The 27,944-nt window shown below is 38.6% G+C and overlaps 2 protein-coding genes across 2 annotated transcripts; one reads left to right on the top strand and one right to left on the bottom strand.

Moving 5' to 3' along the window:
- Positions 1 to 4,149: 4,149 nt before the first annotated feature.
- FBXO33 (F-box protein 33) lies at positions 4,150 to 11,332 on the top strand (the record flags this gene model as incomplete). The annotated part of the gene is made up of 2 exons (XM_009698970.1): positions 4,150 to 4,835; positions 8,932 to 11,332. Coding segments are annotated over 2 exons (958 nt in total), but the record flags the coding sequence as incomplete, so codon positions are not given.
- A 3,592-nt stretch (positions 11,333 to 14,924) lies between these two features.
- CTAGE5 (CTAGE family, member 5) lies at positions 14,925 to 27,617 on the bottom strand (the record flags this gene model as incomplete). The annotated part of the gene is made up of 11 exons (XM_009698969.1): positions 14,925 to 15,239; positions 16,576 to 16,801; positions 17,216 to 17,292; positions 20,028 to 20,165; positions 21,543 to 21,695; positions 23,597 to 23,728; positions 24,087 to 24,169; positions 24,891 to 24,958; positions 25,699 to 25,734; positions 26,073 to 26,133; positions 27,516 to 27,617. Coding segments are annotated over 11 exons (1,228 nt in total), but the record flags the coding sequence as incomplete, so codon positions are not given.
- Positions 27,618 to 27,944: the final 327 nt, after the last annotated feature.

Raw genomic sequence — 27,944 nt, 5'->3', positions numbered from 1 at the left:
TGCTTGGACAATTTCTCTGTGTTCCTCCCAGGTCACCTGTCCTTGCTTCCACCCTCTGTAGGCTTCCTTTTTGTGTTTGAGTTTGTCCAGGAGCTCCTTGCTCATCCACGCAGGCCTCCTGGTGTTTTTGCCTGACTTCCTCTTCATTGGGATGCATCAGTCCTGAGCTGGGAGGAGGTGATCCTTGAAGATTAACCAGCTTTCTTGGGCCCCTCTTCCCTCCAGGGCTTTATCCCATGGTACTCCACCAAGTAGCTTCCTGAGGAGGCCAAAGTCTGCTCTCCTGAAGTGCAGGGTATTGAGCTTGCTGTGCGCCCTCCTTGCTGCCCTAGGAATTCTGAACACCATTTCATGATTGCTGCAGCCCAGGCTGCCCTTGAGCTTTCACATTCCCCACCAGTCCCTCCTTGTTTCTGAGGACAAGGTCCAGCATAGCACCTCTCCTTGTTGGCTCCTCTGTCACTTGGGGAAGGAAGTTGTTATGAGTGCATTTCCGGAACCTGGATTGCTGATGCCCCGCTGTGTTGTCCCTCCAACAGATATGGGGGTGGTTGAAGTCTCCCATAAGGACCAGGGCTTGTGAATGTGAGCCTGCCCCTGTCTGTCTATAGAGGGTCTCACCTGCTCGGGTGGCTTGTAGCAGACCCCCACTGTAATGTCACCTGTTCCTGCCCTCCCTTTAATCCTGACCCGTAAGCTGCGGGTCAGCTCCTCATCCATTGCCAGGCAGAGCTCCAGGCACTCCAGTGAGTCACTGACACAGAGGGCAGCACCCCCTTCTCGTCTCCCCTGCCTGTCCTTCCGAAAGAGCATGTGTCCTTCCGTTCCAACACTCCAGTCATAGCAGCTGTCCCACCATGTCTCTGTGATGCCAACTAATTGTGAAAGTAATTTATTTTGAGATTTTTATTTTTAAATAGTTTGCTCCAGTATGATCATTTGTAGGTTTCAGGTTGATGGTGAACATCCCGTAATTGCTGCTTACAGGGAGCAAAGGGGACTGATTAAGCACACTTGTTGAGGCATAAGTAGGTTGTGTTACTTTCTTGAATGTGCTGAGCTCTGCTTATGTTTTGTGTTGTACTTACTAAACCATGCTTAAACTTTAGTTTTATAAGTGAGCTTTAAGATTACCATGTGTAAGTTAGGGTAAATGTACTACATGCTAGGCAGCTGAAGTAAAAGTTAGTATGATAATAAAGGAGGTGTGAATTCCCAATAATTCACTTAATGTGTCTAAATTTCTAGAACAGAGTTCAAACTGGTTTTGCAAACTCCAGTTAGATGCAGTCTGTTTATGAAAAATAGGATGTACATCAGAATTTTCAGGGGAGGAAAAACCCCTTTTAGGATGTTGGAAAAATTTTATTTGAGATGTATTAAAACTTATGGTCTGTGGTTTATATGGTTTTTCCTCTATGGCATTACATAAAGCAGATACTAAAAACAATCCAAAAGTGATCACTGTTAAATATTCTCTATTAACATGTTTGATCTCTTTTTATTAAATTGGCAAAGAACTGGGGTAAGTTTTCTTAGGACCTACAGATTGGTAGACTACAAACACAAATCAAAATAGCTATATAAATATTTTGGCACTTGCCCAAAAAAGTTGATGTGTACATAGCTTTAAATCACTATCTCCCTTTCAAAAGGTTATTTAGAAAACTCACCCTATAGCTGCAGGGTTCTGTATCGTATTTCTTTTCATCAAATTGTGCGAGTACTACAACAGTACTCTTCTAAGCTTAGATGTTTTGAGTTGTATCAGAAGCACAGTTTAAACAGATTTTTAGTGCAGTGAGGTATATAGATGATAGTATTGTACTGAGCGTCTCAAAATTGATTTGTCATCTTTTCAACTGTTTTGTAAAATATTACAAGCACTATTAAGGTTGACTACTTGGGCTATTACAAAATACATTCTACCATTGCTGCAACCATTACACCACCTTTCATAGAGGTGTATGGTGAGAGGGAGGAGGGAAGAGTCTTTGTTCATTGGAAGAAATTAGAGAGGTTCCTGTGGTATAACCTTTTTCTTTGGGGGATTGACAGAGAATCTACCTTTAATTTAAGCTTTGGCAGGAATAATTATGAAACAAACATTGCCGGGATCAAACAGGACTCATCTGAACTATAAAAGAATTTAGGAGTAAAATAGCAAACCTACACTGTCTGTGACTCTTAACCTGTTGTTTAAAACTGTTTAATTTATGTTGCAATTGCCAGTCCTCAGTTAAAAAAAAAATAAATATATATTCAGAGAAGATCTGGAAGAACTGAAGTCTTTAAAGCTGATGAGTGTACTAGGCAAAACCTTGGGAACTATTCTGAGGTGTATAAAAGATAAATACAATAACCGCACCAACTTTCCACTTACAAAGAGAACTCAGGCTTTGCAAACCCAGTACATTCTTAGGAGAAGGAAGAAAGCACATGCAGGCAAGGGAGAGGCTGAATAAAGATTTGCAGAGGGAGAGCATGAATAAGGATTTATCTTTTAAATTTCTTACAACAGAAGGATTATGGGACATCAAAGGTAGTAGGTGACAGGTTCAGAGCAAGCAAGAAGAGGGGGGAAATCGCAGTGCAGAGTTCTTTATTATTTGGTGTTACAGTTGCTAAACGCTCAATTGGATCAAAGAGGAATGTGGATAAATTTGTAGAAGTGAGGTCCCTGAGGATTACTAAATACAGAAAGCCATTTCTGGCTCAGGAGGCCTGAGTGACAAAGTTTTGGAAACTAGGGAGCTATTTGAGAAATATCCCTATGTGCTTTCCTTGTCCTGTTGCACTTCTTAAGGCATTAGTGTTTCTCTGCTGTCAGTCAGGATACTGGGCTAAGTAAGCCTTTAATTTTGTCTGGATGTTATCTCGATTAAAGATACATGGATGAAAATAACAACTTCACATATCTAAGAAAAACAATGTTACAAAGTATACTGATATTCATAACAATAAAAGAAAAAGTGTTCTGTGTAAAACATTACCTAATTTGAGGCAAAAAGATTTCTGCTGATTTTTGTACTAGAGGTGTTTACATCTTATTTCTTGATGTTTCATGGAACTGTCATAGCCAGGCTCAACTGCTTCTCTTAAATGCTGATCTTTCCTTCTGGCTGACCAGGGTTTGAGATCAAATGCTCATCTGCACATGTGTCCTAAAATGTATATGCTCAAAGAACACTTGTAATTTGGGCAGGATGACTCTTTTGGGCTTTAGCAGCTGTGGGATGAAGACTGGAATAATATTTATTTGGAGAAAGTTTGCAGAGTGTGACTGTACTATTTGAATTTAGTATTCAGAAGCTTAACTTTTGTTGCCTTCTTGAGTTAGATATCTAGCTTAAAGAACATCCCTTCGTTAAAAAAACAAAGGGGTAGGAGAGGTGGGATGCATCGGAATAACTGCATAATAATGATAGAGTGTAATAAATGGCATGAGGATTGTGGCAGTGCCAGAATCATCTGGCACTGATAATCTGAGATTGAAATGTTACCAGGTCCAAGTTGTTTTGGTAAAATTTGAACCTGTTGATGCTTGAAAATCCAGTTAGCTGTACATTTGGAATTATTTAAAGAATCTTCTTATATGTTTGTTCTTTACCCTTTAATAAGTCAAGTCAAGCCAGTAGTTTCAGATCATTCTAACCTATGCTCAAAGTCAAGTTTCTGCAACCTTTGATTGAAAATGCCTTTTTTGTTTTCCATATTGAATTTGCAGTTCTGGAGCGGTTAGCAAATATGAAAAGCTGCTCTTAAAAACAAGAGCAGTGTTTTAAAAGCATTACATGTTTTCTTATTTGCATAACCTTAGAATGTATGTGGGAGGGTGTTAAATACGTACTGGAAAAAACATGAAATGAAGGTTCATAGTGTGCTACTGTTTTTGAAAGACAAAGTACATAATTTTTCTCAAGATAGTTTACAGTTTTAAGTGCAGTGAAGGTTAAATTGCTGTGGGATGTCTGCAGAGTCAGGCTCCAACCTTTGTAGTTCACGAGAACCATAATAATAACACCTTCCTGCAGAATAAGGCCATAAATGAAAGAAGAATAATTCTTGAATAAAAGAAATAGAATAGTATGCAATTGGTAAGACTAAACCACGTTTAACAGGATCATTGTCTGTTTTGTTTACTTGCAGAATCCAACAGCTGTTTGAAGAGATACTAGGCAATAGCAGGCAATTGAAATGGCTGTCTTGTGGGTTTATGCTGCAAATAGTAACTCCCACATCATTGTCCTCCTTATCAAACCCCATAGCCAACACCATGGAACATCTGAGCTTATTGGACAACCACATCCCTGGTAATACCACTCTTATCACTGCAGTTGAATTGGAGCGCTTTGTGAATCTGCGTTCGCTCGCTTTGGATTTCTGTGATTTTACAGCTGAAATGGCAAGAGTCCTGGCTGACAGCAACCATGTGCCTTTGCATCGACTGTCTCTCCTGGTTCACAGTGTTTCCATAATGCACAAGTCATTGGACAGTATGCCAGAAGATGAGAATTGGAAGGCGCTGACTCGCAACAGCACTAATCTTCGGGTCTATATAATGGCTTTTGATGTCAAGAGCGATGATATGTTAAGGATTCTTAAGCCCAGTATCCCGCTAGAGAGGATTCACTTTGACAGCTACATCACTTGTGTTTCAGGGGCTGTTGTTGACCTCATATCCAGGCAGTATGACAAGTTCCTCACTCATTTTATACTAATGAATGATGTGATAGATATGTCTGGCTTCCCAGATCTTAGCGACAACCGTAATGAAGATCCACTTGTCTTATTAGCCTGGCGGTGCACAAGACTGTCTCTCCTAGCTGTTCATGGTAGGTAATACGTTGCATGGGCATAGTATGTGACTTTGAAATACTTGCAACACTTCAACCTTTCTAATCATAATGTGTTTTAGCAGGGTGGTGTTCAAAAGTCTGCCGCGCAGTTGCTATACACGCTGTTGTACCTTATACAGGCATTTTTGTGTTTGAAAATATGAAGGTGTTTGTTGTGTATGAGTTCTAAACATATTTGTAGTGTACTGACTTCTATTGAGAAGTCACATGGGATTTTATTAGACTGCTCACAGCAATGAGGATAACTAAGAACTGAGCATTCCAGGAGTCTTATCCTGAAAGTAGTCTGCACTGTACAGGTTCCACCCAGTGGCTGGTTATGTGAATGTGAACACTGAAAACATTTGCTATTTTACTGTGAGCTCATATGATTGCAAGATTAGATGATTGTGCTTCCTGTTTGTAAATAACATGGGTTAAGTGCCCCAAGGCAGAGGGGAGGAAGTCTTCCTACCAGTTTGGTAAGACTTTGCAAGCAGATGAAGGCTGAAAAATGTAATGTGGAGGAGGTTGCCTCACTGAGTGCATTGGTTTCACCAATAATAGGTTTATCCCACCTATTTATTTGCCTTATAATTGCCAATTTTTTAAAAAAGTGTGCATTTGTAGTCGTATTTGGCTCTGTCATAAGTACAGTACTTGCTGGAAGTTACAGTTGTTTGGCAAAATTTAAGGCACCTGAAACTGAAATAATGCAAAACAGTTCTTTTTGATTGTGCTGGAATCAGCTTACCAGGACCAAGTTTGCTGATGCATGAAGGGGTTAAGTGATGACTCTGTATTGTGTTGCATAAGAATGAATGTGTTTCCTCAGACTGCTTGGGGGAGTAAATCTCAAGTCATTCAGTACAAACAGGAGAGACCTTCAACAGTGAAGGTTGTACATTCAGATTTCCATTTGTTGAAGTCAGAAGGTCCTGCTGTATGTGCTAGAAAAAGTTTCCACTGTCTTCTAATGAAACATCATGGGGACAGGGGGAAATCACTTTGGCTGTCTACATTATAGTTTCCAGGTCTGACAGATTTTGGTACTGGTGTGGATTTTAGCAGTTTCTTTTAACATTTGGATACAAGTTTGAGGACCTTTTTAAAAAAAAAAAAAATTTAAAAATTACGTGTTACCTTAAATTATCCTCCTACTACAGGGAAGTCCTCTAATATATTATCTAAACTTAAAAAGATGGTAAAAAACCCATCTGAACATAAGCTAGTGTAAGCATCATTTAATATCAGCACATGTCTATTCAGTAGGAGATATCAATCTCTGCAGAGCATTGGGAAAGCAAACACCTTCTACAGTTCTGTCTAGCAAATGGTTGTTGCTGCATCTTCTTTCTTTGGAGAGATACTGTGTATACCTGGGGAGGAGAATGGACAAATATCACCCTTGCTCTGATGTTGGGATTCAGATTCTTTCCCCTTCTTTTCTCTCCTCCTTGCAGCAGAAGCTAGCTAAGATGCTTATAAATGCCTCCTGATTTTTTTTAAGCTGTGAATATGACTTCTCTGGTACTATAGCATAAGCATCTTTCTTCTAGAGTACCAACTGTGAGAAGAACATAACTAGGAAGAAAGATCTAGAACACTGATGCTTCAATACAGCGTCTTAGCCTCACACTTGTATTTTCTGAGATTTACCATACAATGGTTTCTGGCTCCACTTGTCATGTTCTTCATGATACTACCAAGCTTCCTTCAGGAAAAAATGGTGGTTTTGTTCAAGGTGCCATAATTTGCTTTATATGTAAGTGTTGAGGTTTCTTCTCCTGTCCCCTGAAGTGGTTGTTCTTCAGTTTTCAGTACTTCTCAGGTCTTTGATTTGTTTTGTTTTCCCTCTTTTACTGTTAGTTTGCTCTGAAAAAGGCTCTGATTTACATATAGTTTTGGCTACCACTTGTCGCTGACCAAAAGAGGAGGGGGAAAACATACCCAAAGGACACTCTTTTCCTTGAGTGACTCAAGATTCTCTTCTTTTGTGGGAAGTCGTATCTTCTTTCCACTAAGGTAGCATCTTCAGGAGCAAGGGAAAGCTGATTGAAGGATATTAAATAGATTCTTGCAGAATGAAGGAAGGGTGTGAAGAGTGTGTGGTCATTTGAGATGGGATGGAGACAGTAGGATAGGCAGAGTGGTATGATCTGGTGCTGTGGATAAAAAGCACAGCCTATCTATGGGGTCTGAAGCCTTTGGGTTTTTTTTTTCCTTTCCCCCCTGCTCCTTAAGGACACTTCATGTGGATTTTCAAGACTTTGTGATGCAAACATATTGTGTTACCTATGAGCTTTACAGTTTTATTCTGTCCATAAGCAAAACTAAAGTTGGGATTTTTACTAGCAAGCGAAAACAAATTATGGTGTGCCCATGGCGAATTTGTTGTTTAGTGATACTTTTGGCGAAGTGATCGTTCCCTGTTACCTCTGAATACTTAACTGTGCAGAGGCTTTTGGCTGCTGGAAGGTTACTGAGAAACTTCAGGCGAAACTTGTGAAAGGAAAGTTAATTTAAAATTAGATTAAGTTGAGAATAAGATGATTGTTCCAGAGCATAGGGAATCTGACCATGAAAAGTTATAGCAAAAGCCATATACCTGAACCACAAGGATAGTAGAGGGGGCTTAATTGCAGTTGTTGCTCCCTTTATCCTTGCACTTTCTGTCAAGGATTTCTTTAGTATGTTCCTTTACAATCAAGGTAACTGGAAGGTGGTGCGAGCTCCTTCAAATCCTGATAGAGGAGTGTCATCGCACAAGTGGAATATTCCATTGGGTTTAATGTCCTACAGCCTTATTGACAGCTTCATCTTCTGTGGCCAGTTGTGCTGGAGGTGTAGTATCAGCAGATGAAAATTGTGGGAATTCATGCGTTCCTAATGGTTAATATATCAGAAATGAACCGTACAGATGTGTGCAGGCTTCTTTGTTGAAAACCTACCCTGAGCAACATATTTACGGGAAACTTAAAGACAAACAATGTGAAAAAGTAAAAGAAAACAGAATGAAAAATTCTCCTTTCTTTATTACTTTGACATCAGTTTTCTTCATTCTCTAACTAGCTGTCTTATTTTGATACATTATGATGTAGAGCATGTTAACTGCACTGTTGAAGACCACATCACAGTTAGTTTTTATTTCTCAGCAGCTTAACTTTCCCAGTTCAAACACTGTGCAGACTATAGCTTTACTTGGAGTCTAAGTGGGCATCTCACCAAGAAGCTTAGCACCTGTGAGAATGATGATGAAGGCAGAAATGAGCCTTTCCTTTTGCAATGGAAGGGCTGACTTGGCAGAGCTCCCAAAAAGGGAAGTTCCCAGATCGTCTCTGGTTTGTATCTGAATAAGGAGGAGCCCAGCATTTGCCTTAGCCAGGGTACAGAAAGCTAACAGGTAACTGGGAGTAGGTGTTTTTGAAGAGGGATGCCAATATACACTAATGGAAGGAGTGGGAAGCTTTGTAATGTTGCTTAATCTCAGATAGAATAACAGGATATATGTAGATTTGATTTTTGTTTTTCTTTTGTACTGGTGTGACCTATTTCCTGGAGAGGCTTCTGGTTTGTGTGTATTGGGTGGTGGTGTGTGTTTTGTTTGTTTGTTTTTTTAAGTCTACCACTAATGCAACAAAAGCAAACTTCAGATTTTTTTTTTCTAGCACAAGCACAGTTTTAAAACAGTCCTTTTATACATTCGCTTAAAATAATCGATGACTCACTTTTTTCATTCTATTTATTTATACTATGAAGTAGATCACAGGAGGTTTGAGATTGTAGGTATAACTTAACTTGGAGTAAAGAAGTCCACTTTTCTACAAATGGTGAAAAAATTCAATCTAGAAAAGCTTGGTCAAACTACCTGAAATATTTTGATACTTCTGTATTCAGAATATAAAATGTGGCTTTACCACTTGCAATCAAAAAAACCCCCAACCATGCTGTAGGGGGATTCTGCCAGATGGAAGATGACAAAATAAGTTGGGAAGGATGTTGAGAAGGTCTGGTATTAAGTATTTCAGTAAAGAAATACCTTGTGGCAAAATGACAGAGCAACTTTCTTGTGTGTTTGTTTTTTTTCTCCTAGGTTACACAGTTTGGGCTCATAACCTTATAGCAATCGCTCGTCTTCGTGGCTCTGACCTGAAAGTTCTGGAAGTCACAGAAGAAAGCATTGATTTCGACCAAGGAGAACTGGCTGATCAGGATGTGGATCCAGTACACAACCTCATTGAGCAAGTGTCTCTCGGATTGGGTCGACCTTGGCATGCAGTCATGGACATAGAGCTGCTCAGTGTCTTCACTGAGCCAACCCGTCACTTCTACAGAGAGATGCAAAGCTTCAGTGAAGGCATTTAGCTCTTTATTTACAATTCCTGTGGTTACATATGCAAGTAGGGTCCTATTATGTTTTTTCAGTAGCGTGAATTAACCCCTTTTGTGCTGTGTTTAATCAGTATTAGCTATGTAGAATTATATATGTGTATTCTACTTCTTGATCAAAGAACGTAGTCGGGTATTGGTTTAGAAGCTGAAAGTGGCAGTGTTTAGGGTTTTCACGGTTAATGGACTTGTCTACCGAACCTTGCAGAGATACAGCCAAAGGCTGTCTGAGGTTGCCAGCTAACTTTACTTTTATTGAGTAACTGCATTTTGAACGATTTTACTATTATATCGGAGGTCTGTGTTCAGGAGCCATCTCTCTTTAATACCCATATCCATAGCCCAGTGCATTTCTGTGCTGTCATTGTGTGCTTAATCTGGTAGCATGCTACTTAATAGGCTTAAAGGAAGAGAAGTCTATCCAGGGCTGTTCATTGTAAGACTCGCAACTTGCTTTATTTCATGTGCAGATTCTGAAGCGTGACTTAACTATCATTCTCGGCTTTTCTTAGCTGTTAAGTGGCAGTGTGAAACAGTAGCTTTTCAGGTACCTGCACTTACAGATTCACTCCATAAGCTGTAGTCTTTTGGTTTCTTTGCAAACTCCTCCTTGTTTATTCTCATGTTCTGTCATCTTCCTTAAAAGTTAGCTTTGGGCCAAAGTTTAAAAGAAAAAAGCAAGAATGTGCACTCCGATGAGGTAAAAACTTAATAGTGTGAAGACTTCAATACAAAGGTATACACCTGCAAACAAACATTAGTCGTGAAATCCCTAGCAACCAAGTCACTGGATTTTCTCTGTCAGCGCCTGTGTCAGCTGCCAAAGAATAGATTAAAAACGAAGAAGTGCCCACATGCTGGCAGGGGCAGGCCAACTTTTGGCCAGCCAGATACTGCTAGATTGTAATATATAAGGTCGAATTTCGACCTGTGGTACACAGCTGTGCTGTGGCTCAGTCAGCAACCTCAGAACTCTTAACAAACATGCACCTGTTTCACTGTGAATAGTGAATGTAAAGGAAGGAAAGGAAGCAAATACAAAGCTTGTTCTATCACAGGTATAAGCTGCTATGATGCATGAAGAACATTCCATGAAGTATGTTTTAAAATCTTGTTATATCTGAGAGGCTTTAAAAGCCGATTTAACTGTTTCAGGGCAACCGCGGTACAGACGTGGTCTCTGTGAGACTTCCACCTGACCCCAGTTTTAAGTGGTACGAATGTTGTGCATTTAATGTTTAAAGGACAGTCTGCAATAATAAAGTAAGTGGCCAACGTGGGTGCCCAGCAGTGCTGAGACCTGGCTGCTATATTGTAAGCTTTGGAAAACACAATTTATGCAACAGATGTCCAGATATGATTCTATTTATGGAAAAAGTTTATATGTGTTTTACAAATGGTTTTACCATCTTATATTAAAATGACCTTTTGACAGGTGTGCGCTGTTTTGTCTCCAGTGAGCACATACCATGCGGATTTTATATGTACATCAGTAGAGTGAATCCACTGGCACAGTGTGTGTATATGCCAGATGTGGTGAGATTTTATCTTATAAATGTGATCAGATAAAAAAAAAACTCCTGACAGAAAATGTAAGGAAACCAGCTGAATGTTTGAATTGATGACTGATGTTGTATGGTTTATGTTAAATGTATATTCTTTTAATCAATGAATAAAGCATTAAAAATTGATCGCTGTATAAAATATTTTATTGTATCAGCATGAAGATTTTTAGAATTAAAACGCAACATCGTTCATAAGCTGTGTATAACTGGTAGCTCCCATTGTGTTTAGGTCAACAAGAGTCTAAAATAAGTAGTATGGTAATTTTTTTTTTAATTTGGCTGAATTTTGTCAATATTTTTGGTGGCGGTGGAAGAAGGGGAAGGATGCTTTGCTAAAGATCAGACTATCAGACCAGTTAACACAAACAGTATATCATAATATGACTTATTAGACTGATACAGTAAACTGTGGATTGTAGAATCTAGAAGACTATTTTTTGAGAAATTCCTGCATCCATTGCAATTGCTTAAATCAAAATCTAATGTGCTCAAGAAAAATGTGTAGTACTTCTTTGGTGTCCCACTATTAAATAGATTATGAATACCTGCAATGCTTCAGTTTGACGTTTTATCCATACTCAGAGTACGAAGCTGTGCATCCTGAATGAAAACTGCAAATGTCTGGTAAGCTGTCGAGGAGCTGCCATGCCCTGCAGTGGCTGATTGTGCTGTGAGAATTGTCAGAGTGGCTGTTCAGTGTGTGCGTGCCAAGCACAGATTTAATTTGAGCTTCTGAACTTCATTTTATGATAGTCTAAACCGCTACCAAGCATCAGAATTGCACTGCTTGTTGTTTAAGCATGTTTCCTAGATCTTCTAGATTTGGTAAGCAAGATCATTTATCAACATTCTGAAGAGATGCTGTGGGTAATAAAGATAAATACAGTTACAGCTTTTCATATTCCAGTAAAGTGAAATAACAGGACTTGGTCTCAGCGCCTTTCAGAGCTCAGCTTCAGGAGAGAGGTTTATGTAGTAGTTAAATCTGATGGTGATTGTTCAGCATCATCTGGACCTTAAATTTGGTCATAAAGTGATGAAGATTTCTGGCTTTTTTCTGTGCGACTTTCTGAAGCAAATGCTCTGTCCTCTAGTTTAAACAGTGTTGCAGGATGTTAATTTTATCTTTACAGACTACTGAGTTTCTGTGGATAACTACCTACCTTACTTGAAGCTGTTGGGAAGTAACTTGTTTACCTTTCTGTTATATAAACATGTTTCTCTTTTTAGTTATCTAACCTATTTTCTGCTTTGTTTTTAGTTAACTTAATCTTGAAAGATAAGATGAGGAGCAGGAGAAACAGGCCACATGACTATGGTAGAGAGATGTGCAGTCCTTTCACTTACTGCAGTTATAGCACAGGCTGTATCAATGGATGTCTGTTGTCCGTGTTCCAGGTCTGACTTTTTTCGTACAGTCTGAAGTCTGATCCCTGGCTATGGCTTGTGTTCCAGGTACAGAGTCAATGTACTTACTTAAAACAAACAGGCTAGTATAATCTTTCTTACTTTACAAGTATAGAGAGTCCAGTAAGGCATGAGTATATGGTGAAACCCATACGTTGAGCAGTGTTGGAGAAATACACCTCTGATTGTTCTATTGTCTTAGAAATAAATATAAGTTGGTTTTGTTGTTGTTTGTATTTATAGCAATAACCTGAATTAGTGACACCAGGATGAACGGATTCAAGCTGAAGCAATCTGAAATCAAGTGTTAGGAAACTAAGATGGTCCTGATGTGGAAAGTGCACTTGCCTTTGGAGTGGGACCTTACAAACTGTGTGAAATTTAAATCGTATGTTTGTTTCTCTTTCATTTTCCAAAAGAGACAGCAATGTCAAGTGGGTCTTGCTGCATTCTAGATTTAGCAGCAGGAACTTGGAACGCAAGCCCTCAGTTGTTAAAACTGGATTGCTTTTTCTTTCAGGAGGGAACGGGGGCCTCCCCGCATACGCACTTGTGTGATCCTTCTCCATTAACCGTACTTAAATACATCCGTTGGGTTACTACACCCTGATTCCTGTTGTGTAAATCTGAGCTTGTTTTCAAATTGCTTGTCTGCAAATAAATTTTTGGGCTGTTGCTGGGGCAGGGGTGGAGGTGTCTGGGGGTAGGGGTGCTGAAATGATTCCATTCTCTCTGCGGGATGATCTATCCGTGCTTGTCCTGCATTATCTTAGTCCAGCTAAGTTCTGGTTTTGCCTGCAGCCTCCAGTATCATTGTGGGCATAGATTGTTCTGGTGGAGGAGGAATGGGGTTTTTTTTGCAGACAGTTAACTTGGTTACAAGCTAATATTTAACCCACACAAAGTACTGTATTTGTTCAGAAAATATAGTTACATTCATAAGTAGTTTGAAACTCTTAAGGTGAGTTTGGGGGGCGGGAGGCGGAAGAGTTCTTACGGTAGCAGTATTTATTATCAAACTAAGGACCTCTGTGCTATCCACTGGTTCTGTGTACAGGGGCAAGTCAATAGTTGGCAGTTCTGGTTGTTCCTAGGACTGATATCAAGGGTAAAACCATATAATTCCTTTTAGAATCCTGGTGAAGTCTCTCAGGCAAACTTAGAGCCTTTAGAAAACAACTAATTGGCTAAAAATGATGCAAAAGCTGAATTAAGCTAAACAGCAGTTAAAACAATTCAACTTGAATAATGCTTTAAAACATCTTTTGTGAGAATTTGTTATTGAATAACTGAAGTACAAAGGCTTATCTAAATGCCTTTGAGGGCTAAACTAGAGGTAGAAAGGAGAATAAAGAAATTGCAGGAATGAGCCATGGAAGCATTCTGCACCTGAAATAAGCCTATGTGGAAATAATGTGAAAGACAAAGCTTGCTGGGCAGGCTTGACCTAAGCAATTACAAAAAAAAAAGTGGGCTGGAGGTTTTTTTATGGTAACTTCTAATTATGGGGTGTGGTGGCTACATTTATATTAAAGGCTTGAAACTGTGAGGGAGGGGTGGGGGTGTGTGTACATCCATGGAGAGTGGGAGAATGGCAGTGGAACTGCCCACTGCTGCTACTGCAAGTGGGGGCTTGTCTAGAACCTATTTCCTTCTTTATCTTAAAGGGTGCTGTACCAAATGACTGCATTGTGAGTAATTACATGGTTTTCAAGTCGAAGCTAAGCTGTTGGAAGAGCCAAGAGCTTCTAGCAGAAGTCTTTAGATTGTAGAGCAATCAGTAAAAATGGAGTTAGGCTCTGTCCAGATCCAGGATGGCACTGAAATCCCTGCACCCTGGCTGCAGGCAAGTGCACTGTGCCTGTCCTGACAGCCATCACCACAAGGGGAGAAACAAATAGTAATTCTCTCTTGCCTTGCAGCTTTAATTATCTGTACTCTTGTGTTGGGATAAGCATGCTTACAGAAATCTGCCCCATCCTGTATGGCCATTTTGTTGATAAATCCCAAGTACTCTGCAAAGTTAGAGTTGAAGGAACTGGGAATTGGTTTTTTGGTTACCACCCAGCTTCCCAAAGGCCAGTGTTAAAATCTGAAGCCTAATAAGCTGAATTCATGTTGAGACAGTAAAACAGAAAGTTTGTGGCAGATGTGTCTTCAAAGGCAAGGGTCTGGTGGTACTGAAGCATGACATACGACATTGCTCCCATGTCATAAAACCCCCCTATATACACATCTTCAATAAAACACTACCCCAGTTTTGAAGTTTGAAGACTGATGGGAGAGTTGCACTACATTTCCACTTCCCCTTCCTTCCTGCTGTATTGGTAGGATGACTGCCACTTTGCAAAGCTTTGACAGCTGAAAGATTACCTATGAGGTTATTAACAGAGTATGTATGTAGCAAGGAGTGATACTCATTCTTCTTCACTTCAACCACTTCTATGGTACCTTGTTAACAGTGACATTGCCTTCATTTTTAGTAGACTTTTATTAACTGTTTCGATTTGTTTTCACATTGTATTCATAAAGCAGCAAACATCACTTTTGGCATGCAGAGAGATTCCCTGTACAGCTACACAAGGACAAAGCAGCTAGACCTTTAAAAGACGGTTCACCACATGATTTAATTTTATACACCTCTGAAGAGACTACTCAAGTTAGAAATACTTAATTTAAAATTACTATTGTACAATGGAAATCACTTATTCACAATATTCATAGTTATTTCATTCTTTACTTACAAAATACTATCCTGAGAATTTTCTATTAAGCTTCAATTTGAGCAAAGTAGTTCATTTATACCTCAGTAACAATGGTTACTTAACATAAGGAAAAATGCCATTAGGAGAGTAGAGAAAGAGTTCAGCATGTTGCTCAAATGACTGTCAAGTCTCTCGCTGTGGTTCTGGTGGTTCTACAGCTGATGGATTTGACGGAGGTGGCTCAACTCTATTTTCAGGAGGAGGTGGTGGAGGCAAAAATCCAGGTCGTTGAGGTGGACAGTGTGGATAAGATCTCATTGGAAATGGATTTCTTGCTGCGAGAGAATCAGAGTAGCCCAGTTAGTATCAATCACAACACATACCTGCTCCTCCTGTCCCACATTATCTTACTGCTCAGCAATGGCCTACCTAAACAGAAGTCACAAAGTAGACCTAGGTTAGGGGTTATGCTCCAAAGAGACAACAATGCTAGGAAGGAGGACAAAGCGACGACTGTTCTCAGTAGTTACCTGCGGGAGGCTCACAGCAGCAGCCAGTCACTCTGTTCATGGTCTGCTGCAGCAGCCTGTGGCTGTCATACCTTACAGATACTTTGGAAGATAAATGGCTTAGTTCTTCACAGATTCAGGAGGGAGAAAGAAGCCCTTCGGTCTGATATTGACATCTTGCTCCAGTAATGCAAACTCCAAGGAAAAACAATTAACAGGTATGTCCCAAATGCATGCCTTTGCATGGACACTAGCGTACCTCAAAGCTAAAGGATGAAACTTTAAGATTTATAGACGATGCAACCTCGTAGGAGGAAAAGGATTAAGGTAAGCATCTATTTGCTTTCCTACCTCAAAAAAGAACCCTCTAAATACTGAACAGTGTGTGTATTTTCCAGCTGTTAATAAGTAACTTTCTACAATGTTGGTAAAGAGAAATTAATTGATCACTGACATTATAGGTAGTTACTTATTAAAGAGAAACTAATTGAACAAATTGTTTAGAGGACAGAGAGCGTATCCACAAGACCTATAATAAATCACTGTTGGGTGCTTTTCAACGTATCAATCTTCAAACCCCCCTTGCCACATCTACAAGACTGAACTGCGCAAACTCAAGACAAGGAGGTCATCCAGCAGACAACCACCAGGGGTCCTGAAAGACCCCAGAAGACCCTTCCCATAATTAACTGTGCATGCCCGAAGGGGAGGCACCAATATGTAAATTATTTCAGAGAAAAGTAATGAATATACATCCTGATTCTGGGAACTACAATGAATACGTAATCAATTGTATCTATATAATCTGTTCACGGTAACAGCTGGGTGTGCACATTAGGTGGAGCGATCCCTCATGCATCCAGTGCTGCAATAAAGAGAATGCCTGCTGCTTAATACTACATTGGTGTTAAGAAGTTTATTCCCGATCTTGGTGACACAGCCAAAGCTACTATTTGTAAAAACATTATCAATATGAGCAACTGTGAAAAAGAAAGCCTACAATGCAATTAACCTTAATGAGAAAAGATGCTCCCTGTTAACTGAATTGAGTAGTAGTATGTGCACATAAAGAGACAAGTGTTCACCCAGTGCGGTAACACACTGCCTGCACAAAGCACTAGCATGCATCAGGTTGAAGTAAATGCTGGCAAAAGCTACGTACTTGGCAGTGGAGGGCGTGGAAGCCCAAAGTCTCGTACTGGAAAACATTCACGTGGTCCATACATGCCAGCAGGAGGAGGGGGAGGAAAAGGAGGTCCTCGTCTCATGAAAGGTGCTCTAGGATCCACAGGCATCAGTGGAGGTCTGACTGGAGGGAAAGGTGGAGGAGCAAAGCCTGAACTGACAGATTCGCTTTCAGACACCAGCAACGGATCAGGTAGTGAGTTCTGTAACACAATGGAAAGAGGCAAGCTAGCTTAGGGTAAAGGGATAAGGAGAGGGAACATCTCCAGTCGCATCAGGCCCGCTTTGGTGTAGGCTGTCACCCCAGCTAACAGCTAGTTCCAACTCTGCCTTAGCTACGGCATAATCCTGAGCCAGGCTATCTATGTGCACCGACCATCGGCTTGACCATAGTTTCATCTTTTGGGTTATAATTAATTTTCAGCAGGGATTATATTCGTTATCCATCAAAATTAGTTCACAAGACAGCAAGTGCTGTGATAAAAGTATATGTATACTTTTATAATTTGGACTGCACATCGCAACATAACATGATCAATATACTAGAGACAAATTTTCCTAAATATTTTGCAGAAAATTAAAGCTTCTTTAAATCAAGTTTCTGTTTAGCTACTTACACTAAGGTTAGAATGATCTTTCATCCCATTTCCACTTGGTTCTGTTCGTGGGCTATTTTCTAAAGATGTCTGTCCATCTGTATGCAAAAGTTAAACAAGTTATTCAGTGCTGACCATCTCTCCACCAATGATTTCATTAATTTTTCTGAAATCAGGATATATAGGCAAGAAAAAACACAAAAAAATTGCTATACCAAGCAACTGTTCCGCAGGCAGACTGAAAAACAACTGAAGAACAAAGCTACGACTGACTATTTTCTCCAACTTCTGTACAGGTTGCACATGAATTACAAGGTTGCAGGTTTTACCAAAGTTTCTTGTATCCAAGTAAGGCTTTTTCTTCCATTTCAGGTTTTGGGTTTTTTTTTTAAGAAGTTACAAGTGTGTTTTCCTAGCCATACATCTTAACATTACTGTAGCAGTTCAATTTGTCCCCTCACTCCTGTTAACACCTATTTCTCTGGTAAGCGACACTTTGGGAATGACTGCACTACGATACGCTCTTCGCATCGAGCTTCGCAATCCTATTCAAAGTCTGACAAAAACCAATTCCTTAGTTTCTAAACATCAAGGAGACTTTCAGAATTACATCAGTTCTGGATGAGCACTCAGAAATAAGAATAATCATCCTCATATTTGCTGTACTGACTTTATAAAGAGAGAAATAGGAACGTCAGTGTTTTTACCTCTATACTTCCCTGAGAACAAGTATTTTCAAGTAACAACTGGAGAAAATTATTAAAGGGAATTGTCAGAGGAGAATCTGATTGGATAGAAATATACTAAATATGTACACTAAATGTACTCCTTTCTTAAAAAAAAAACCAGAAAAACAACAAAAAATCCCCCACCACAAAACTCCCCAAAAAACCCCGAAAAAAACCACAAAAAACTCAAACTTGAGATTTGAAAAATACTGCTTTCTTACACTTCTACCTGAATAAAGACAATAATACTAAAAAGCACAAGACAGAAACAATACTTCTAACAAGTGACAGATTTTTCATCTACATGTTGTATTTCTCCTTTGAAGCGAAACTCTTTTCTGAGTGAACACATAGGTCTTTTCCAAAAATTTAACTTACTTGTCATTTCAAGCAGGCCCTGCCTTTGTCGAAGATATTGTTACTTAACAATCTGAGGCATTTCAACTGCTTACGTCACACAGAGAATATTCATGCCTGGATACTTAGGTTGCATAACACTTTCCATTTTAAATCTTTGTAAAGTTGCTCACAGACTCTGTCAAGCTTTAACCCTTCTTTCTGACAAGAAGCTTCCTGCTCCAGGTACCTGCCTCAAGTTGAGTTTTTTGTAGAGTTAGCCAGCCCAGCTTAGGAAAATGCATATTATTTTGTTCACTTTAAATAACATTTTGATCACCTTGCTGAGGAAGTGCAGCTCATCCACTCTAAAGAGTTTCAGTACCACGAGGCACACTGCTCTTCTGAAGTCAGATAGTATGTGCTGGATGGGGTGGGGTTTTTTTAATTTGTTGGCTTTTTTTTTTTGCTATTTTTACAAATAATCACCCAAGTCTAGTGAAATTATATGCCTCTAAAAAGCAACACTCACATATGCTTAATGACCTGCTGAATCCTGGCAGCAAGGTTATCCAAAACCCTGTATCCATCAAGTAGGTTTTGAACTGCCCAAGAACTGAATACAGCTTTTTAAATTTTTTAAAATTGTTGCTTGCCAGCAGCTGAAGAAAAGGGTAAAAAAGGATGCAACAAGTGAGTGCAAAGGCTGCACCTCTCCTCTCCCTCAGTCAGCATCCAGGTGCTAGAAGACAGACCTCAGTGGAACACAACGTATTAGAAAGCACAAGTGAAACACAGAGAGGCTTGTGAAAGACAGTAGGAAGGTGAGTGGCTGTACATGAACAGAATTGTCTTCCAGTAGAGAACAATTCCCTGTAAAACTTGAATCTTCAGCCTGAAACAGAATTCAGTGTTCCCAGTTCTCACACCATGATACCAAGTAACAAAAGTTTTCACTCCTATCACGAGAAACCGGGCAACAAAGACGAAAGACGGTAACTTACTACTAATCGTATCAGTAACTGAACACTGGGTGGCAAAGTTTCTGTTGTGAGTTTGGCAACCACCTAGCTTTGGCCTAGGTAATGAATCGACACATGACTTACTAGGCATTAAATAAGGATGAAAACTGCTTAATAAGTATTAAGGCTTTAAGCTCTTAAACTATTTCAATGATAACATTTAAGTCACCAAAACTTTGCCTCTGAGCTTCTGACTGTTGCTAAGTATCACAAACTAGAATTTACATAAACAAATGGTCCTTGGGCCAGTGAAACGTCAGGGGGGGCAACTGCATTGTGAACTACAAAAAGCTGCAAGTATGCTAAACAGTTTGAAGGAGAAGATCTCAGGACCTTCTACGTCAGTACACAAAGCCAGTGGATATTTGAAAATTTTGCTGTTACTCTTTCAGTCTTAGTGACTCTAAATCTAACTTTACCAAATGTGGCACGCAAATGCAAGTAAGGGTTGGTGGTATTTTAATGCTGCCGTGAGCCTCAAGGCCAATCCTGAATGGTTAACATACAGAACAGTGAAGGTGAACAAAAAATACCTCATGACTACCATTCACTGAATTCCATCCACCTGACAGAAGGGATTGCTATTGTTGATAACAGGGAAAGACTGAATCAAGGCTAACAGGTTTTTACACAACGGAACATCAGGTCTGTGGTAGCTATAAAGTTGTTCTCTTATCATGGCCTACTACACATGGTCCACTTACACTGAGACTCCCCATTTGATAATATCATGGAAGCAACCCCCACCTGTTTTATCAAAAGACTGCATGTTGTAAGTTCGTAGTTCTGCTGGTCCAGAAAGTCTTCCAGTATTTGGAGGATTAGGGAAAAATCTTTCTGGTCTTCGAGGAGGAAGAACTGGATCAGTGTAAGGTTCACGTAACACTGAAGAAACCACAAACAGTCAGTGAAGATTTATTCCCCCATTCCATACAATTTTAGACCAGCAAAACTCTCTGGATATCTTATGCTCTTGTAAATATCCAAAGTGACTTTAATTAGTGTGAGCAAACAAATCTTAAAAAACCCTGAACACAGGAATCCCACTAAGTGTGTACTATGGCTTATGTTTCCAAGGAGCTGCAAAAGAGAAAGTTCATTGATTTTCAGTTTAACATACAGTAGAATTTTGAAAGTTACAACTGCCTAAATTATAAACAGTGGGACCTTGAAACAAAGGTTCAGCACAGCAATGAAGGACAAAGGCAAAATAAGGTACTGTATGTTTTAAGCCATTCTTAGGTAAGGTGCTGTTTTCCGTTACGTTTCACAGTGCTATAATGTGTTTCCACCAACCTTCTTGCATCAGATCTAGCAACCAATCACACAGCTAGAAGACAAACTGTACCAGGAAGATTCAAGTGCAAAGATGGGGTAAGAACACAGTTCAGGTCAAGGAAACAAGCCTACCTCTCTGCAGTATCCTGTCAATAGATCAGATCTGGCAAATGAAAAACTGCATCCTGACTGGACTTGGAATTTTATAATCAGGCTTTCACACAGATCTGTACAACTATAGTATTATTTGCTGTATCTAACAATTGAAGTACTTTAATGTGTGTACTTTACTTGTAATAAAGATGCAAAAATGCTACAAGTTAAAAAAACATTACAAATTAGGTATACAGGAAGGTTGTCCTTCCCTCTGCATTGTCTACTTGAGAAATATCAGTAGTATCCTCTTTGATTCATCTCTGTCTTCCTTGAGTGATAATGTGCAATACAGATGTTTAGCTGAAGAAGTGAGAGTGAAGACTGATTTTGTTGTTGTTAATTTTCAGAGAGGCAGTATCAACATGAAAATATGTACTGAACAGGCTACTGTTCCATGGTACTCCTGTACTATTAATATAAATGTTTTTTGAGAAACATAGTATTTTTCAACATTAGCTAGCTTTTATTAACCTGCTTAAGGCTAATTTATCACTAAAACTTTTTAATTTCTCAGATCTCTTAATATTATCCAGCCCAGACAGGTCTTTTGATGCACTAAACAAACACCCAGTAAAATGGTGAAACCAAACAGTTGATTGTACACTGCTAGTACCAATATACATTTAAAAGATAGTACAGAAGTGCAAGTGAATCGCACCATTCAAGAAGGGGAAAAAACTTACTATCAAAAAAACCCTTTCCAGTGCAGTTGCACATGCAGTTCCAAGAAAATATTCATATTTTTAAGCAAAAAATACTTTAATATATACACTGCAAGTCAGTAACTCAATTTTTCCATAGATACAGTAGCTAAGCAGATTTTTATACCTGGTGGAGGCAGAATTATCCTGCGTTCTCTGTCCCAAGGAGGAGACAGGGATCCAGTATCTGATGGTGGTCTGTGGGGATCAGTTAATCTATCAGAACTCGGCTCCCCTCTTTCGTTACCAGCTTCATACATGGCAGTTGGTCCTCTGGATCCTAATCGAAGAGATCAGATAGCTATTTACCCAGGCATTTTAAAACCTCTATTACGGCTTTCTTCATTAAGTCTGAAAATACTAAAGTAAATCATGGAATGTCAACATTGTCAAGGTATGAAGTGCATGGCTCCACAGGACTCTCCAGCTGTTTGCTGATGACTAGTTATGTTTACTAGAAGTGTTTAAAAGGTTTGTTTGGAATGAAAAAGTCTTAGTTCAACAAGACTGCCATCTATAGTACCTGCAATTTAAAAAAAAAAAAAAAAATTTAAGAGTTTCGTTTCATTTGAGTCAGAGAAACTAAACTGGTACGTCCCCTCACAACAAATCTTCTCAGTGCTAAAAAACCTGCTGCTAATCAAACTAAAAATTAGCACACTGAAAGTTAATACCCTCATTGTAAGAAAATACCCACATTACATTCAACAGTCTTCTGGTTCTTTCTAATTCTTTATTCAAGGAAAAAAAGTAAGAGAAGACGAGATTAACACATAACCAAGTGCAAGAGAAACTGTAACAATGAGTGATTTTAGGTTGCAAGCTTCCTTTAAAATAGATTTGGTCTGAAAAATGACAGAAATACGGAATTTTGGTATCATTCTCTAATTCTCTACCCTAAAATTCAATATAAAATTTCGAGCCATTTTGTGTCTTTTGCAAAGCGAGATGAGCACTATAATTTCTCTGTAGCTGGCATTATTTAAACACATCATTTGTTTAATCTGCCTCAGCTACATTAGTGCTCCATTGTGAAATGGGCAGTAGTTAAACCTTTGCCTAGTTTCTTTCCCTTGCTGACACCGCATTCTCAAATCCAGTTTTTACTCTTCCTCACCAGCAACAGCTGATCTACAATTTAAAGATAAGTGGGACAGCTCGGTTTCATTACTTACTGTCTCTATACAAATAAATCATCAAGTATGATTTTGCCTGTGTGTGGTATAGCTACAGTTGAACATTCAATCTCAAACCAACTTTCATATGCACCTGGATATGCTTTTTACAAAGAATTAAATTAAATAAATAGTCTATGCTGGTCTTTTAAAAATCTATGTTGATTAGTGAAATCCTTATAGAAGAGCCATTTAGACATATTTCCAACAAAATATGGAAGGTTTCAACAGGTGTAAGAGCAGTAGTAAATTAAATAGTAGCTTCTTTATTACCTGTAACAGATGCTGAACTCCACTCTAGCATTTATCTACACTATTTCCATCAACATCAAAAATATGAAGGAACAGTGTTTTTCTTCCCTTACAACCCATGACACCACAGCTTGCTTTCACCTACTCCTCAATCTCTGAATTGTACTCCTTACACACAACCTTCCTGGTCCCTTTTATCACCAGGGAAGAAACTGTCTCCACGTATAATGACTGCCTCAAATTTAGAACAAAGAGGAAAACAATCTACCGAATCAGTAACTTTCTAGTATGATGACCCCCAGTAAAACTGTCTTATGTTTTTGACAACACAGGTACCCTCTTCCTTCTCTCACTGACTGTAGGCTTGATGAGATGGAAGTGGCAGTATCCTTTCTTCAGAAAACGAATCGACTCGTTTACTTTAAAATCTAAGTTTATTTTAGCAGAACCCCATTTGTCCGAGAAATAAAACAAGACTGATTAAGTTTGACTTTTCACTTTTCTCAATCCATGCTTCTAAAGTGAATCCACTGACCAACCCACTAGTAACAACTAAATTTTCCATTGTACTGTTGCACATTAGACAGCTTTAGAAGCAAGTTGAAAAACAGGAAGAGTTTGTCCAATTAACTCTTTATATTGAATTTGTTGTTTTAATACTTTTTGTCACCAGCAAGAGGAAAAGGTGTGACAGGTTTATAGTAGAGGAGAGAGAAATCCAGAACAGATACATTTTCAAGTTTAAGAATTGTACCTCTTCCTCCTCCTCCACCTGGAAGCATAGGTGAAAGCCTTAAAGGACCCTCCAATAAAGTTGGAGGGGAAAGAAAAGCTCTTGTTTCAGATGAAGGCCGGCCCATTGGTGAGGGTCCATATGGGGAATGCTCTGGAACAGTTAAAACAAAATACTCAAGTTCACAGTACTTAGTTTAGCGAACGGTATAAAGTAATTAACTTCTCAGATGAATTTAAAACTAAATTGTATAAGTGAAATGAAAATTGTGCTCCAATTACCATGTGTATCATATTCCCAGTCTACTCTCATCGATACTACAAACACTCTTAGTTTCAACAAAATACTTAACATGACCTAGTCACTTATGACCCAATTATTTTTTTAAATGACTGTTATTTGTACATGCACATGGCCAAGACAGTTTTCAAACAATTACATACATGTGATCATGGGAAACAAAACCATAAACCAAAACAATTAGGCTCTGTTTTACAATTCAATACTGTACCTCTGCCAAATGGTCTAACTGGAACATCAAGAGCATAAGGATCTTTTTCTAAAAGGTCAAGTTTAAATTCTGTTTCAGTTAATCTGCAAATAAACAACAAAAAAGCAGTGAATAACCAAGAAGTGCAAAAGTTTTACTGAACTGCACTGTTTACTGCTAGGCTTTCTACTTGAAGCAAGGTATTTTATTCCCTAAATAAAAAGAAGAAAAAAGACAAAGGATGTTACAGAACTCTGAACTTAAGAATTCCTGAAAGTATTTCTCTATGCCGCTGTATTTAAACTGTAATTCAGAACTTGAACTGGCATCTTAGATGTCACAATTCCTAGCATGACACTACTCTCATGAGTACTCTAAATTGCATTCCAATATAGTTAACTTCACACCTAAAGGTTCCCCTCAACCACCACCACCTGATCTGTTAGCTCAGTATTAACTTCTGAGATAAGCTGTAAAATCGTTAGGTAACCATGGCATCTGGTTGATACATACTTATTTGAAGTGAACAAACAAAAAATAAATGCCCAAAACCTTTGAGTTCTAGTACTACACTCTGCTTCTTTCCTGAAATACTTCAATACTTCACATAGTTCTTAAGTTCTTACTTTCTTGCATGTTATCATTACAGGGATGCTCAAATGAAGCCCTTTCTTTCAGAACTCCAATGGAACACTGTGCTCTCTCTGCCCTGTTTCGGCCACAATTGATTAACATAGGTCTAAGAAAACACCAAATTGCATAAATCCAAAACATACTCACATGGAAAACTGCATTTGTTTAGAATTAGATTAGGACTGCACTTACTTTTGTCTGTTATGTGCATTTTCTTTTTTTATATCATTGAGGTGTCTTTCAGCTGCTCGGGCTGTCAGCTTTGTGGAGGGACAAAAATCAGATGCTTAGATATTGTTATTTATTAATTAAATGCTTCACAAATGTGACAGATTCTAGATCAAAGATTTCCCCCCCCCCATCTGAAGTGTGTGGACTCTATTTTCACAAGCCATGGCTCATGTATAAAGCATATGAAACGGAGCCTCACATACGTCACCAAATGACATTAGCAGCTCTGCTACACGAATTTTTGAGGAATGATACAGCTTTCCTCAGGTTCTTAAAACTGAAATTCTTTGGCTACAGCTGCTTTGAAGCATCTACAGAATATGTAGAAGACTTAAAGCCTCAAATTTTATATAAGAAAGTTGTATTTTAAAATTATATAGTTAAAAACTTTAAAATTACGACCATGAAGTGCCATAGCTTTTAACAGGATTCTATCTTACACAGACCATTCTGTGAAACTGAAGAAGATATTTTAAAGTTTCCTGTTTGGAAAAAAAGGTAAAAATTGATTTTGTTGCAACATTCTTAGGAAGCTGCCAATGGAACATACTGTTCTCACAGGACATAACGTCTTCTATTATTACATAAAAGGAGTGAAGTACATCCAGGGGAAATATTAAAATGGCATTGAAACAAGGCCAAAAGCTTTTATTATGAGCAACACGTCACACACTTGTTAAATGGTAACATGATCAAAAGAGTGATAAAGCAAGTTATTCAAATCATGGAAGACACACAAAGTTCACATAATTCAGGATTTGGAACTTACCCAATTATCATGAGCTTTTTTCTCATGTGAAGTAATCTATGGAAGAAAGATTCATTAGATCATTACTCATCTGAAAAAGAAAACTTAAGATTGAGTATATGTTCTTATTTGTACAATTAATGTGTGTGGATAATTTATAATGGGACATCTAAATTTAGAATTTAACTTTTTAATAAAGCTATCTGGTGACCTCTGCTATGAAATTGTGTCGGTCGAAACCAGATGGCATTAAGAAGGGGGAAAAAACCCAACCAAACAAAAAAAACACCCAACAAAACCAAGTCAAATACAGTATCACAACCTAGCTGAAAGTGGTATTTCAGTTGCAGTAACATCCCTCCCACTTGGCATAGATGGTAACACAAAGCACATACTTGATTCTGGTAAGAACGAATGGTTCTTTCTAGCTCTTCTTCAAGATCTTTTGCTCGCTGTCTGTAACAAAATCAGGATTTATGACATTGTAATAAAATGTGGAGGAAAGTAATTTTAAATACAGTAAGCACAAGGTATAATTAAGATTTTTTTTTTCATCCAAAAGACAGTATTGTCACTTAGGCCCATGGGATACATAAAAATTACAGTAGCAGTGGAAATTCTAGGCTCTAGATTAGTACAAACAAGAATGTAAACAAAAGTGCAGAACAAAAAAACCCAGCACCTCCCCAACTTTTCAGTGGTCTGCGCCATCTTTCAAATATAAAGGATATTCCTCCACATATACTCTAACAGCCAGCCTCACCCAGCTCAGCAAATGTACCAGTGTCATGCTGTCACAGGCTGCTACAGTGAGTCCTGAGGGACAGTCACTTGCACTGAAGTTATTTCATGACCACAGAAAGTACGATGGCACCTTCACTGCCAGCTGCCCTGTACACAGCCTCTCTAGGTTCTACACTCTCTCAGCAGGTGGGCCAAAGACACATTGATTGATTAGTTATACTCCGTTTGCAATATTAATATTCTCTTTAAAATTGCCTACGAAGTTCACATTCTAAGTAAACCAAGAAGGGTGAATTCTGTCTTCCTGTATGAATAGTGAAGAATGTCTACAAGAATTTTATATTAAGGTTGGACTCAATGATCCCAAAGGTCTCTTCCAACCAAATCGATTCTATGATTCTAGAGAAAGAATTAGTCTAATTAACTCTTTGGGAAGCATTGTTGATCAGTGTCATTCAGTTAGTCTCAATACTCCCATAAACGTTGAAGGAAGGTGGGGAATATTCATTACAGATTGAAGAATTATACCATAGTTTGAGAAATCACAGATACAAATCAGAGGTACACAGCTGGTGTAACACAAGACAGAGCAAAGCAGTTAGCTACAGAAAATACTCCCACATCACAGTATTTTAGTAAAGAACTTCTAAACAACAGAACTATTTGACAAGCTTAGAGATACAGAAATAGAATACTGTAACTCTATAACATGTATGTTAGGATCTACAGGACAATTGAACATTGCATTTATTTCACAGCATTCTCTTAACTTCATATTTTGAACTCTGTTCAGTAAAGGGAACTCCATTAAAGACCCACTTATATTAAAGTGGGTTCCATTAAAGCTAACATGTCAATGAAATCAGCGTTCTAATGGAAGAAAAGTTGTTTGTGATCTTGGATACCCAAATTTTTTGACAAAGCAAAACCATCCTTAGTATGTATTATTACACACCAAATAGCATGCTAACACACACACACCCCCAAAAAACTGGAAGAAGATACATTCACTTGTGCTGGTGTTTTTATTAATTCTCTATTACCTTTTAGTCACTTTGGAATAAGTGATTACAGAAACTAAAATCTGTAATTACCTGTAGCTGTTTAGTTCTTCAGCAGCATGATTAATTTTTTCATCTACTTTAGAAAGCTTTTCTTCCTTCTGTAGGCGTTCTCTCTCTTCTACTGTCAGCTTCCTTTAAGAAAATTCAAAAACTATGGTTACTTCTGTTTCAAGTCAACAATTTTGTAGTTGGTCTTTCAAAAAAAACTCCAATTATTTAGCTGTGATGAATACACGATATGTACTCAGATAAAGTTTTATAGGCAACATAAGAAGTGCCGTAAATAGTGTTAGTTTACTCAGTTCATTAACTGTTCTATATGAAGTGATTACCACTATTCCTAGAAGGAATCTGTAAGACAATCCATATTCCCAAAGAACATTTCTTGAGGGGGGGTGGGGGGTAGGGAAGCAGCCATAAATCAAATCAAAGAAACTAAAAACTAAACTACACTAACTT

The sequence above is a fragment of the Cariama cristata genome, unplaced genomic scaffold (assembly GCF_000690535.1).
Source record: "Cariama cristata isolate BGI_N322 unplaced genomic scaffold, ASM69053v1 scaffold5754, whole genome shotgun sequence".
In the NCBI taxonomy this organism is placed as follows: Eukaryota; Metazoa; Chordata; class Aves; order Cariamiformes; family Cariamidae; genus Cariama; species Cariama cristata.
This window is presented reverse-complemented; position numbering and strand designations above follow the sequence as displayed.